Source organism: Abrus precatorius, unplaced genomic scaffold, assembly GCF_003935025.1.
Source record: "Abrus precatorius isolate BTA unplaced genomic scaffold, Abrus_2018 Scaffold9, whole genome shotgun sequence".
Taxonomy (NCBI): Eukaryota; Viridiplantae; Streptophyta; class Magnoliopsida; order Fabales; family Fabaceae; genus Abrus; species Abrus precatorius.
Genome location: NW_020874439.1, coordinates 30,686,784 through 30,701,905, shown reverse-complemented (window position 1 = coordinate 30,701,905; position 15,122 = coordinate 30,686,784). Strand labels below are relative to the sequence as shown.

The following is a 15,122-nucleotide window of genomic DNA, read 5'->3' as shown; positions in this document are numbered from 1 at the left end:
TTTAAAAATTAATAACCACAACTCTACTTAGTTATTTTTAATAAAATACATTAGTGGTTGACAAGATTAATATCACCTACACTTTGTAATTTTTAAAGACTAAAACCGTTTTATTTTTACATTTTTAACACTTGATTGCTTATTTAAAAAATTTCCAAACCTCCTTACCTTCTATTAATTACATAGGAAAATAAAATATTGAAGAAATTTTCTTTAATCATATTTTCCTTTCTTTTTCTTTAATCAAATAGAAGAAAATGCATTATTATTCATAGTTTTTCATTTTTATTTTTCTCTTATCCAAATAAATTATTAATGTTATTTTAATATTAACTCCTTGTGTAAATAAAATTTATTTGTAAATTTCTTTGCCTCTAAAATTTTTTTATTCAAAATATGTCACTGCACTTGTTATAACTTCAGCCACGATGGGGGAATGAAACACTGTTTTACCAATAACAAGCAATTTTCCAACTACTATTTTTAACGTTTTTGTGACAGCCAAGAAGCTAATTTGTTCAATAAGATACATTTTTATCTAGTTAGCTCGCTTTTTAGTAGAATAAAGTGGTATTTGTATCAACTTAATTTATATTTGAAGCCATTTATAATTAACATCTTAATGAGAGATTTCTTATAACAATTTTTAAGAAAAATCAATCCAAACATGCTATAAATAATTTACAGCATGATTGCATTATAAGACTCATGAAACTGATTTTTCACTTCCCCCTTTTTTGGATCCAATTTTTCCATTTATATATAGTAAACTCCTAAACAAGAGGATCTATAAAATTTTGAGCCAAACAATAAATTTCCTTGAAAAAGACAAAATAAACTTTAAACGGCTAACCATTTGTTAGGGAAAATCAAACTGTCATTGTTGATTGTTGACCACCATTTAGGGGCTAGTTGACCTTGTTTCTCTCTATTACTCTTTTAGTTTTTCAATTTTCTGAATGGAATCTATGAACCTTATCAAATTCAATGTTGTACATTAGTTATCTACAATTGTTCTCCTAATTTGTTCTTCAGCTAAAACGCCAGTTACATAACAACTTCCTATCCTAAGCCAATGCTCAATATTCACATTTTTTCTTTTCCTTAGAATATTTCTTCAATGGGGGGTTTGTAACAAACAAGTTACCTATTACTGTGATGATTATGGTTACTTGCTTGAATTCAATGATGAATAAAATGGGTACAATTTGAGTGTCCATTGTTGGGTTGTGACTTGTGATAATTACATTCATTCATCCACAAACTAGAAAGCATCTACATTTGGACAAACATTCAAAGAGACAAAGATGGGTTTGAATGTAAAGGATACTCTTTTTCGTTTATTTAGAGCTGTTAACGATTCAACCAAGTCTAGTTATACATTTCTACAAAGGCATCCATTGGTTTCAGGTGCCTTGTTAGTTTGTTTAATCCTATATATATTTCTTTCTTATATTTACCACTTCTTGGTTTACATGTCCCCTTTTCTTGTATGTGTTATTATATTTATAAGAATCTTTTGGAGTTCTGAGCAAACTCAGCTCAAATATGTCAAAAGGGAGGAAGTAAAGGGAGAGCAAAAAGTTGTTGAACCACAAGATCCAAAGAAAGCAAATAATAGGAGACATGAACTGCTTTATAAGTATCCATCACATAATGCCACAAGTAGAAGGAGAAATTTCAGTGACAAAAAATGGGATGTATATGGTGGTTTGGAAGAAAAGGCCAAGGATTTGTCAGCAGTTTTTATTAATGAGTTCACTAAAAGAAACACACGGAACAAAGAAGCTAGATCTTTTGAGAAGGGAGAAAGCTCTTTGGATTATGGTTTTTCAACCAAAAAAGTTCAAGTTCCTAGAAGGCAAACCTTAAGATCTGAACCTTCAATGGTTGACTTGGTGGAATGCGGTGATGTAGAGATAGAAAATGATGATGATGAGGAAGAAGGAAAAGAGGATAGAAATAAGGCTATAGAATGGACAGAAGATGATCAGAAAAACCTTATGAATCTTGGGATTTCAGAGATGGAAAGAAACAAAAGGTTGGAGAGTCTAATAGCAAGAAGAAAAGCAAGAAAACAAGTTAAGATGCAACTAGAGAATAGCCTAAATGATAAAACACCAATTGCACCAGTGCTTACTTCAAAAACCAATCCTTTTGATCCTTCAAAGGACTTTGAAGATGACTTAGAAATGCCTGGTTCTGCCCCTTCTCTTATGCCAAGAAGCCCATATGACTTCCCCTATGATCCTTCTGAGGAGAAGCCTAACTTCACAGGAGATCATTTCCTTCAAGATTTTTCTTCTCATCAAAAGGATGTGCCATTCTGTAGACATGAAAGCTTCAGTTTAGGCCACCTTTTGCCATCTGACATTCATCAAGGGAGGAAATATTCAGACAGGCTTGCATACTCAAGATTCAGAGGGCCTTCAGGTGACAGCCACATTTTCTTCTTATCCTTTTTCACCTTCCTCTCTCTCTCTCTGACTAAGGGGTATCTAAAAGAGTTTATATGAGGCTTATTTGGACTTATAAAAAAGGGTTTATGACATATTATTATAAGCTATTTTTATCTTATTTCAAAGGTTTCACACTTAAGCTTATAATATAAGCTCACATATGATAAATATTTTGAAAAATGTATTTATTACGTTGTTTATCCAACAAAATGAGAAATTATGGTAAAAGTTGATTATGAACTAAATGCATTTTAGTCATGCAGATAAGGGAAATCATGATTGGCTAATTGACCAGTTGATCTACAATGAAAATAGTGAAAGTGGACTTCAACCATCTGATCCACTGAGAAAGGGAGAGGGAACAACACATGAAGAGGATGAAAAATGTAAAACAGATATGGTTAACATAAAAGAAGAGAAAATGGAGAATGATCATGAAACAAAATTCATGTCAGATCAGGTAAGTGAGCCAAACTTAGTTCCAAACATCTCAAATATTGAAACAGATAAAGCTTCAGAACAACAAGGGCTAGGGCCAAGTTTTCCTAAGCCTCACAAGCGGCTTCTCAATTTACCAATATCTAATACTGCTACAACTAGTACTACTACTATAAATGACTCTATATATGACACTGTCACATCTATAGTTGATAAGAGACAAGAAAATATGTTTTTAACCGACAGAAGACTTTGCCACACTCCAACATATTCCATAGCTTCTGATTTACAAGTGGAGGTTTCTGAAATTGGTTCACCAGCATCAACAGTTGATGAGAATGCTGAGACTAGTTCATCACCTGATAGAGACTCTATACTATATGATGGTGACATTGATAAAGGTGTTAGTTCTGGTAGTGAAGATTTGTGGGGAACCTCTTTCCATGGTGGAAGAGAACCACAAGAAGCTAAAAATGAGGAGGATAATGCAGACGTGAACAACATCTCAAAAGGTGTTGTTTCACCTATTGCTCTTAGACAAATAGATGAAGAAAATGTTGCTGATGTGAGCTCTTTGTCCTCAAAATCTGATGTGCCTGAAGATACTCCAACTTATGCAATAAATAGTGATCATAACATCTTTGGTTTTGTGAAAAATTCCATGGAGGAAACTGAAGCACCCCAATCTTCCAATGCTTCTCATGTTTTGGATCAGTTGCCTAATGAAACACTCTCAGAAAGACCACAGGTGAGTCATTCTGGTGCTATTATGTATTAAAATTGTTAATGAAATTCTCTAAAGCATGTATTTTGCCAAATGTACTGGTGCACGTTGAGAACACTTGAATACTTATTAAGATTAAATTATTTTAAAATAATTACATGCAACATAAATAAGACCTTAACGAGATTAAATATAATTTAAGATATAGCTAATTATACATTAACTACCAGTTAGACCAATTTTCATCTAAAAAAAATTACAATTTTTCTTGAAAATGTATAGATTATACTTTTCTTTCAATTTTCTCATATTTTTTTTTTAATTAAATCATTCATCCTTACTTATAAATTGTGGGTGACATGAGTTTGTTAAATTTTTTTTATCATATATATTTTTACAACAATCTACTAATGTACCTATATCTTTAATTTTTAAAAATTGTCTTATTCCGTACCCATATATGTACTGGGTGCTCATGCAACATAGATGAATTTGTTATTTGTGAATTCAAACAAGAACAAAGTATGTCACTCTACATAAGAATCAATCACTGCATTTTTCTTGTTGCTTCCTTCAATAGAAGGTCATCAGGGAAGGATAAGAATATTGCTCTCATTTGTAGAATTTTTGTTGTTCAATAGGAAAGGTGCAACTTGCCAGAGAGTGTGATAACTGAGGCACAAGTTATCAATGAAGTGAATAACTCAGAAGGCACAGAACAAGATAACATTGAGAACTCAAGAAGTAATGAAGATCCTCCTAGCACATTAGTAGTGAGGCAAGAATCAATTGATGACGCCTCTATCTTCTCAAATTTATCATCACCAAGGTCTGTGTTGCCTGAGAAGACCATAGCAGATGAAGTTCCATCATCACCTATTGATCAACACATGCATATAGATTCTCAGCAATCTATCATGGAGAGTATGGACCAAGAAACTTTAAATAGTGAAAGTCTATCTGATACCATGCATCAAACTATTCAGCCATTGATGGATGATACAATTGATGAATCTCATAATGTTGACTTCAATCATTCTCAGGTATGTATTCTAGGATATAATATATAAACTTAACAAATCAATTGCATATATCAAAATTTCAATATAAGTGGAGAACATGATTACTTCCATCACTGAAGGCCACATTGGCGAGGTTATATATTATTAGTTTTACTTCATATCTTAACAATAATAATATCTATCTAATTATCATATTCACAAAAAATGAATTATAAAGGAACTTATAACTTCTATTAATCATGTGTGTAACTAAGGGCCTACTTGTTTTATAAAGATGTTTTTAATTTTTTTTTCTAAAAAATAATTTCAAAATATTACTACTTATTTTATTTTCTTGAAAGAGGAAACGAAGAAAATACAAAAGTAAAATTTTATAATTATTTGCAAAAGTAAGCAAGGAAATAAAAAAATAATAAAACTAAACATTTCTATCCACAAATGTTAGCATATTGACCAGAGTTTGATTTCTAATAACGTGTATGAAAATAAATTTTGTTGGGAGTCTCTTTAAAAGGAATAATATTCTTTAGTTATAGGCTAAGAATATCTTTGGTGCACACAAAAAAATGAAACAAACTCTTAAGTCTTCTTTTTCAAATGAAAAAGAAAACTGCAAGCCTGAATTTGCACTCTATGTATGACATTGACCAGGAGCAGACTAATCTGCCAGAGAATTCTACTCCAGAATCAAATATCTTTGACAATATAAATGGTGAAGAAGTCTGCATTAATGAAGAGAAAGAGAAGTTAAAGAATGATGAGAACAGTGAAGACAATTCTAACCACCCTCACAAACAAGAGGCTACAACAGAATCCACTATACCAAAAAATGAGATACCAACTTTGGAAGACATGAATGAGAAATCAAGAGATTTAGTGAATGAGAAATCAAGAGATTTAGTGAATGATAAAGTAACATCTTTTCTCTAAAACTGATATATTGGTTTATAATGTATTGTATTAGATTAAATAACACACTTGCATTGTACATTTGAACAGGTGTCATCTATGGAGCTGATTGAAGATGATAAAAATGACAAACCATCAAGTAGTAATAATTCATGAGAACTTGCCGCAACAAAAGTTCACTCATCCAATGGTTTGCGCCAAAGATACATGTTACGATATATTTGATTAATTGCAATACCATATCTTAGAGATACTAGAAAATATTAGTGATGCTAATTGATTGTAATTTTCAATATTTCCTTATTTATCTTAGTCACCTTTATGAATAGGATAGGGCTTTGCCAATGATATACAACACAAAAGTAAAATTCCATATTTATTTTTCTTTTCCCATGGCATGGAGTCTTAGATATATTGAATTTTAAGATTATTATAACATTAAATAATCATAATTTGAATTTGTATTTAAATTTTAAATTTTGATAGATCATATTATAAAATGACGTGTCTTGATTGAAACATTTTATTTTCTTAATTTATTTCAATTTTTACGCTTATCTCTTTTATTTTTTATTTAATAAAATATTTAAGATTAAAAATACAAATATCTATTATTTCTTTTAATTTTTTATGCTAAAATTTAATTCAAAATGTAAGATATACGTACAATGTGCAGAAACTTGTTAGTTGTTTTTTAAAGGAAATACTCCGATTTACTATATTATCTTCTTTAATTCAAATAATTTAACAATCTTACAAACATAATAAATATTTAGTTTACTTATATTAAAACAAAAAATATAACAAATATTTTTAGAATAGTAACCTTGATTATCTTCTAAAATAACAAATATATTTACTTTATTACACTAAAATTATATTTAAGGAAAATATAAATTATGAAAAAAAATTAAAAGACCAACCTTAAATAGTAATAAATGAGAACAAAGCTCAATGTGGGTATTTAGTTGGAGACTGCCTATGAAAACACACACACACCCACCCACCCCCACACACACACGTATGCAAAGCCATGAGTGGATAGTGACTTAAATATTTTTGGATAATAATAGTATTATTTTTACAATAGTTTTTACATGAGAAAAAATTATAAAATAAAATCAATAATACTCTCTCAATTTTTTTTCTTTAACACTTAATGTTTATATAGAATTTTTTTAAAATTAATATTTTAAATTTTATAAAAAATATCCATTAATTCTATAAAATAATAATAAAATAAAGGAATAAAAAAAAGTACATGGGTAAAGAGTATTGTAAGAATTTATTATAAGAATAACACTATTCAAAGAGAGGGGGAGAGGAAGGTAGAATTCGTTGACATTTAAATTTAAATACTTATATTATTTACCAATTTTTTTATAAACTATAAGTTTAATTAATTTAATTTTTAGTTTAAAATATTTTTATTAAATAAATTATTTCTTAAAATTTTATACTAAAACAAAATAAATAGTTGCTTTATCTCCTTGTTTTATTTTAACATGTAATTATTTTTTTATATAATATATTTAATGTTCAAATTATGTGAAATTTGATATATATAATTATAATTAAATATTAAAAATTATTAAATAATGTAAGTGTTAAAATTTTATAGCGACCAATGTTAACGTATATATTATTAAAACATTTAAAATTTACTTTAATCATTTTTACACCACAAAAATAATAAACTTCAATTATCTGACGGAAAAATGAAAATATCGTTAATATTAATTTTTTTAAAAATAAGGCTTAAAATTTTGGGAGTAAGTGACACCTAACTAGCATAGAATGTCGCGTAACAGCCGAAGGAAGCACATTAGCTAATATTATTATCCGTTCTTCAAACTTCTAATGGCTATCGGATCGAACTGCCTCCGATTTGTTTTGTATTATATTATAAGATTGTAAGATAAAATGACACCAAATTGAGTTTTGTTCATCGTTTGTTGTCTACAAAGTGTTACACACACCAAGAAGCCATGACTTGTGTATACAAGAATCCCAATGAACCCATTGAAGCTCGTGTGAAGGACCTTCTTTACCGGATGACTCTCAAGGAGAAGATTGCTCAGATGGCTCAAATTGAGCGCACTGTTGTTACCCCTTCTGCCATTAGAGATCTCTCCATTGGTAATTTTTCCCATTTTTTCTCTCTTGTTCAAGCTTAAGATATGATTCTTCCACTTTGTAGTTTTCTCCTGGCTTTGAACTTGGAGTTTGAAATGAATTTAAGGGACCCCATTTGAGAGAGTGTCTTAAAGATTGGAACTTTGATGTCTCTGTGTGCTTCCATTTTGTTTGAGCTTTGAACATTTTGGAAGTTGAAATGATTTTGAGGGACCCCAATTGAGACTCTCTTAAAAAGGGAAATTTTGATGTCTCTGTGTATATTTGTACCTCCGTTTTGTTTAAGCTTTGAACTTTTTGGAAATTGAAAGGATTATAAAATGGGAATTTTTGTCTGTGTATGTTTGTGTCTCCATTATAAATAGGCACGTTGATGTCACTGTATATTTGTGCCTCCATTGGAACTTGTTGGAATTTGAAATGGATTTGGGCGGAGTTCAATTGAGAGTGTATCTTAAAAATGGGAACTTTGATGTCTCTCTGTGTGCTAGTGTTGTTTTCGATTGGACCCTTCTTTGGCGTTCGATTATATGTGCATTTTATAGGGAGCATACTCAGTGCTGGAGGCAGTGCACCTTTCGAAAATGCTCTGTCATCTGATTGGGCTGATATGGTGGATGGATTTCAAAAATTAGCTCTACAATCGCGACTGGGAATACCTCTCATCTATGGGATTGATGCAGTTCATGGTAATAACAGCGTCTATGGTGCTACCATATTTCCTCACAATGTTGGCCTTGGAGCTACTAGGTTAGTAGTCACTTTTTTCTGTGCTTTTAAACTCAATTAGTAAACCTTAATATTATTTCCGTGGAAAGGGGTTAGACTTTGGAGGGCAAAGTAGTAAGACTATGAAGTTCAAATGTAGTTCTCTTGTATGGAAGAGAGGGCAATGTACTAAAAAAAAACAAAGATGCTAACTTCATCAGAAATGGTGCTGCAATAATTTGCTGGATATGCTGAATCTCATTGGCATTTGAATTGATATATAGTCCTCTTTCCCGTTAGAAAAAAATTCTTACTTTTCACTGGCGGCATGCTTGTAGGGATGCAGATTTAGCTCGGAGAATTGGAGCTGCTACGGCACTTGAAGTTAAAGCAAGTGGAATGAACTATAATTTCGCTCCTTGTGTAGCGGTAAGGTGTTGCAATCGATTAGTCATTCTTTGGATGAATTATGCCAAATAGCTACATAGGTCATGCCGCTTTTACAATGTAGAATTGCTTGGATCTCCATTTTGTGCAAGTTTCTAGATTTTTGGAACTTTTGCAAGAAAACTTAGTTGTTTCCCAGGTTGGACTCATTATTCATTAGTCTTTGATGTTCATCGGTTAACAAAGTATAGACTCAGCAGTGAACCCTTGACTGGTAGCTTGATAATGACAACACTTTGCTAGAATCCTGGACTTCTCAAACAATTCTCGTAGATTGCACCATTTCTAATTTCTACAGATTTAAAATTTATTCATTCAAAGACTGGAGGTGGTGCATTATTATACATTTCTGAAAAGATATAAATATTTTTTTTTATATCCTTTCCAAACAGGAGAAGAAGGATGATCATATTATATAGCTTTCATATTTTTCCCATTGATGTTTCTGCATCTAAACAATAAAGAAATGCCAATTTCCTTGGTTAAATACACAGGTTTGCAAAGATCCTAGATGGGGAAGGTGCTATGAGTGTTACAGTGAGGATACTGAAATAGTCAGAAAGATGACTTCCATTGTTTCAGGTTTGCAGGGCCAGCTACCAGAAGGACATAAACATGGATACCCTTTTGTAGCTGGAAGGTAGACAAAAGTTATTTGTATAAATTTTAACAAGATTTTTTCTTTTAAAAATATTGAAAAAAAAAAAAAACTCTTACTGTCCCAATAACAGTTTTTATTGACACTTGTGGACAGGATGACTACACCTTTTTGTTCTTTCTTATTTGCATTTATTTTCTGTATATTTCACTTTTCCCTAATTCATATTTTAGGAAAGGATCTTTTTTCCCTTCGAACTTTTCTTCTTTTGTTCAATTGTAAAATATGATTTTCCTGAAGTTTTCATGCTATTAATATTTTCTTACCTATTTTCCAGTTTGTATATTGTCCTCTTTCTTCATTCTGCACATGGTATAAACTTATGATTATTTTTCAAACAAGTTTACCAAATTAATGATCATATATTTTCCTTATCAATATTTCCGCCTTATGTTTAATTTATACTCCAGGAACAATGTTATTGCTTGTGCCAAGCATTTTGTTGGAGATGGAGGTACTCATAAAGGTGTGAATGAGGGAAATACTATATTATCTTATCAAGACCTAGAGAGAATCCATATGGCACCTTACTTAGACTGCATTTCCCAGGGAGTTTCAACCATTATGGCATCGTATTCTAGCTGGAATGGACGCAAACTCCATGCTGACCATTTTCTTCTAACTGAAATCTTGAAAGATAAGCTAGGTTTTAAGGTATAATAGGCTTGTGCTTTGTCTGTATTTTATAAGTCCAAAATAATATTGCATGAAGAGGCACCATATATACATAAATCATTCCCAAGCCTTCTCCACTTAACAACTTAAGCTTTTAGAACAATTGGTCCTTGAAATTTTCAAGAAAGTGGTAATAACATATGACAACAATAACTGAAATTGTTTTTCATTTTCTTTTGTTTCTGGTTTTGATTATAACATGATTTTAATCTACTCCTAGACCATTGCTACTATAGGGTTTTGTGATTTCTGATTGGGAGGGACTTGACCGACTTTGCCAACCTCATGGATCAGATTATCGGTACTGCATCTCCACTGCCGTCAATGCTGGAATTGATATGGTATATAGATCTTTAGTTAGAAGAATCTTTAATCATAGTGTGCTTTTCAAATCTGTTTTCATCTTTTCCATAATATATGCAGGTGATGGTGGCTTTCAGATTCAAAATATTCATTGAAGAGTTGACTTCTCTAGTTGAATCAGGGGAGGTACCAATAAGCAGAATTGATGACGCCGTTGAGCGAATTTTGAGAGTAAAGTTTGCTGCTGGTCTTTTTGAATTTCCTTTAAGTGACAGATCTTTGTTGGATATAGTTGGTTGCAAGGTAAGCTAAAATTAAGCACATGGTGAATCTCTCTTTCCCATTGTTTACGCTAAGTTTTCATTTCACATATTTCTATTTCTGATCAAGAATGTTACATCATAATCAAAGTTTTTGGTTTTACCCATGGTTTTTTTTTTCTGCAGTAATTTTTTTACCTATAATTTTAAGAGTTTCCTATGCATCATCAGAAAAATAATTTCTCTAGTCTCTTGTGGATGAAGTTGTATTTTTTATTTTAAATATTCATTACCTTCACAAAATCTCCTAATATATGGAAAAAAAATATGTATGTTAGTGATTCGATTTGCCTTACACCTTTTCATATTGTATTTTGCTTTGTGTGGAAACACTGCTGTGTTCAAGAATGACACTTTTAGTAAGACTGTTTTCCTTTTTTGTCTTTGACTTTTTAAGTGATCTTTGGTTCATTTTAAAATATTAATATCATTACAGCTACTGGTGTAAAATATTTTGCTAACCTGTGCATGTATTTAAATAAATTGAAGCAAGCAATTGAAAATTAATTCTTCTCCTTCATGTTTTCTTTTGACCCATCATTATAAAAATTATACATTTGGTGTTAATAAAAAACACTACACTAGAGGTTATAGAACATTCCCATCCTGGAATATTAAATGAAAAAGAATATATAGAAATGGAAAGACAAAGGAAACATTAATGGTAGTATTTTATAGATCATTATTTAGTTTTCTGGCAACATTTACAACCTACGATATGCCATTGAACATATTTCAATTTAGAATGAATTTTATCTAGCAAATATGTTAACCCTCCCAAAATATTCAAGGTAATTATATAAAGGGATGGAGATAATATTTTTCTGACAGTTCTAGGAAACATATGCTCCAACTTAGAATACAGTCAAGGGATCTTGATAGAAAACACAAATTAGTAAAATTGACTCTTTTAAATTTATATTGTAATTATTACTTACTATTTTTTGGCATTCTAATTTTTCTATGTTCTCTGATTAATTGTTTGTTATGATAATGCATGACTTATTGAAAAGCTTAACTTCGTTTTACTATATTATTTCTGAAGCCACACAGAGATCTAGCACGTGAAGCAGTTCGGAAGTCCTTGGTTCTGTTGAAAAATGGAAAAGATCTTAGCAAACCTTTTCTTCCGTTGAACAGGAATGCTAAGAGAATCCTTGTTGCAGGAACTCATGCAGATGATCTTGGATATCAATGTGGAGGTTGGACTAAAACTTGGTATGGATGTAGTGGGAGGATCACAGTTGGTAAGCCATTCTTTTTTATTGCTTTTCCAAAGTTGTTTGTTGACTCTCAAAATCTGTGAAACTTTGTTGCTCCCTATGGTAGTGAAGTATTTTGTTGATATTGTTTGTGTTCTTAAGTACACTAATTCTTTCTGATTTGATAAGTGGAAATTCATTTGAGTCGATCATTCCCTCCCAAGTTTCATGTATCATTTTTCTGAGTCCTTGTCTTAAATGAATATTTATAAAGAACGATTTATTTATATCAATGCCTAATGTTAATGCCGTTTCTTTCATTCATTATCCTATTTTTTGTTTATTTTCCTTTGTTAATCATGGTTGTTTCTATGTTTTACAACTACCATATTAGGGACAACAATCTTGGATGCTGTTAAGGCAAGTGTGGGAGTTGATACCGAAGTTATACATGAAAAGTATCCATCAAAGGACACCATAGAACATAATGAATTCTCCTTTGCAATTGTAGCTGTTGGTGAAGCTCCATATGCTGAGACCTTGGGTGACAATTCAGAGCTTACAATACCCTTCAATGGAGCTGATATTATAAGCTTAGTTGCTGACAAAATCCCTACTCTAGTTATTCTGATATCTGGTAGAGCTTTAGTGTTAGAGCGATGGCTATTGGAAAAGATAGATGCTCTTGTTGCTGCTTGGTTGCCAGGAAGTGAAGGAGAGGGAATCACAGATGTTATCTTTGGCACTGATGACTTCAAAGGTAAACTACCAGTGACTTGGTTCAGAAGAGTTGAACAGCTTGATCAGCCAACTGATGGAATTAATTCAAGCGCACCCTTATTTCCTCTTGGATTTGGGCTGACATATAAGTAGGAGAATTTAATTTTACATGAATATGTGCTAAAATACCCCTAAGATAGGCCAAGAACTTAATATATGCAGATTGTGAATAATGCTTGGCTTCCATTTTAGTTAATCACTTGGTCTGTTTCAAGTGAGATGGGTAGAAAATATTGTAAAGCTTATATATTTAATAAAAATTACTATATCATATTATATCATAACGAGTTTCTCCCTTCACAGTCCTATAGGTTGCATTTGCCTTATTAGCAGTTCCCATATGATATGGCATCTGCATTAGGGTTGCCTTATTTGCTCTAATGAGTCATGTCATTGCAGATGCCTTTGATAAAGGTGTCACAGTTTAATTTGGATTGGCTTGTGGTGTGGGGGAATTAACCAACTTAAACAATGAGATTTACATTTGGATTGAATTAGTTGTTTTCATTTTTGTTTAAAAAACAGAATTATAACTTTGAAGTTCAAATTAGAGTAATTAGTAGTATTTTATCCAGGACTATTACCTTGATATCCAAAATAATTATCAAAACATGTCCAATATAATCAATTTTTAAGCATACAACAAAAGTTCTGAGAGAAAAAAGAAAAGACGATTCAAAATTTAAATTTAAAATACTATTAAATAAAGTTAAGTTAAAAAAATGAGATTCAGAGTTTTTTAATAAAAATATATATATGTAATATGTCAACGTTTTGACTTGTGTTAGTTTGAGAAAATGAAACTAATAATTGTTCCGAATCAATCAATATTTGACTTAAAAAAGTATAACACAATTTTTTGGTTTTCTTCTTAGTTTGTATTGACTTTGAATACCCTTAGCATTTAGTCTGAAAAATGTTTTCCATTTTCTGTCTACTTTGTCTTTCAATTTCAGCATTTTATATGGATTTTTTTCTTCTTAGTTTGTATTAGTTTCAGAAAATGAAATAAATAATTGTTCCAAATAAATCAATATTTTGAAACATTTAACTACCATCATTTAAATGATGAAACCATCATCATTTAAAATTGGAAACAGAAATAGTACTTCGGATCCATTGAGGGTTAGTCTCACATATCCATTACTATAAGTTTTATCATCAAAATATAAATTTTTATTTTGCTTCTTAACAAAAGCATGTGAGATATGATTCTTTAGAAGCTCTTTACTTTTAGGAATTGTCAAGTCTAAAAAAGATTCACATTCCCCCGCTTAATGGTGAAAAATATTATAGTGACTTACACGTGGTTGATGTCCATTGTTTATATATTGATGTTAAAAATATTGTTCTTACCTAAATACTTTCACTTTTTCCTTTTCCATGGTGGTGACACATAATATGCTTTAAGATAGTTTGATAATTTCTATTGTAAATGTTTCAAAGATTAGGCATAGAAATGGCATAACTACGGAGGGTAGAGTACTAATAGTTAACCATTCTATAAGGTATTGATTACCTTTCTTGAAGTAGATTTGCCTGCTATGTCTAACCATATATGGGAACGCTGTGGCAGAGTTAGCAATTTTGTGTCTTTCTCTTATGCCATTATTCATTTTTCTATTTTAGTTGTTAGTTCTTGGTGGTCTCTGATAAAAGTTATTGTGAGAAAGGTTAACAATACTCTCTTTTTTAACATTTAGTTATTAATTAAAATTCATTAAAAATTATAAAAAAATTATGTAAGTTTTACTTGTTTACTCTTAATTTAAGCATTGTTTTTTTTTTTTTTGTATTTTTATAGTTTTTTAATAAATTTGAGTTAATAATTAAGAATATACTAGAGAATATATTCCTAACACTCTTCGTTGTCATTTTTATTTTATTTGCAATGCAATTTTATTAACAAAGTACAAGGTTTCTTTGACTCATACAATCCGAAATTCGCATATCTTGATGTTCCTAGTCTTTTAGAGCTATACCCATCAGACAAGATCAATGCAACAATCTATTATCCCAAGCTAACATGCATAAGTATGATATAATTTGATTGCTCTCTACAATTTGTGTGCTAACTACTTTTAATACATTTTACCAATTAGAAAATCAATCATTACACTTTTCAATCCAAAACACGTATTCAAATAAAAAATATATATATATATATATAATTTAAAGTAATTTATATGCATATCTCAATTACATTCAACAGCTCAAAATCAATTATACTTAACTTCAAGCTAAAACATGATTTTTTCTCGTGACATGAGTTTTGTTCTATGGAACAAGATTAATTATGTGCATGCACCAAAGTTCTAAGGATGATCATAATAACATGAAT

General features: G+C 30.7%; 2 protein-coding genes across 3 annotated transcripts; both read left to right on the top strand.

Moving 5' to 3' along the window:
* The first annotated feature begins 1,112 nt into the window (after positions 1-1,112).
* Positions 1,113-5,708, top strand: LOC113851189. The gene is made up of 5 exons (XM_027481664.1): positions 1,113-2,494; positions 2,715-3,645; positions 4,263-4,664; positions 5,295-5,555; positions 5,643-5,708. Exons 1-5 carry the CDS (start codon positions 1,308-1,310, stop codon positions 5,706-5,708), a joined length of 2,847 nt encoding a protein of 948 aa, XP_027337465.1. The 5' UTR covers positions 1,113-1,307.
* Positions 5,709-7,366: 1,658 nt separating this feature from the next.
* LOC113849425 (beta-glucosidase BoGH3B-like) lies at positions 7,367-13,073 on the top strand. 2 transcript variants are annotated; one of them, XM_027479332.1, is made up of 9 exons: positions 7,367-7,691; positions 8,234-8,438; positions 8,735-8,825; positions 9,338-9,483; positions 9,912-10,155; positions 10,413-10,517; positions 10,600-10,782; positions 11,845-12,046; positions 12,396-13,073. In XM_027479332.1, the coding sequence occupies exons 1-9, from the start codon at positions 7,541-7,543 to the stop codon at positions 12,872-12,874; spliced, it is 1,806 nt and encodes a 601-aa protein (XP_027335133.1). In that variant the 5' UTR covers positions 7,367-7,540; the 3' UTR covers positions 12,875-13,073. The 2 variants fall into 2 exon arrangements, with proteins under 2 accessions (XP_027335133.1, XP_027335131.1); XM_027479330.1 differs by having other exon boundaries at positions 7,375-7,691; positions 8,180-8,438; positions 12,396-13,058.
* The last annotated feature ends 2,049 nt before the right edge of the window (positions 13,074-15,122 follow it).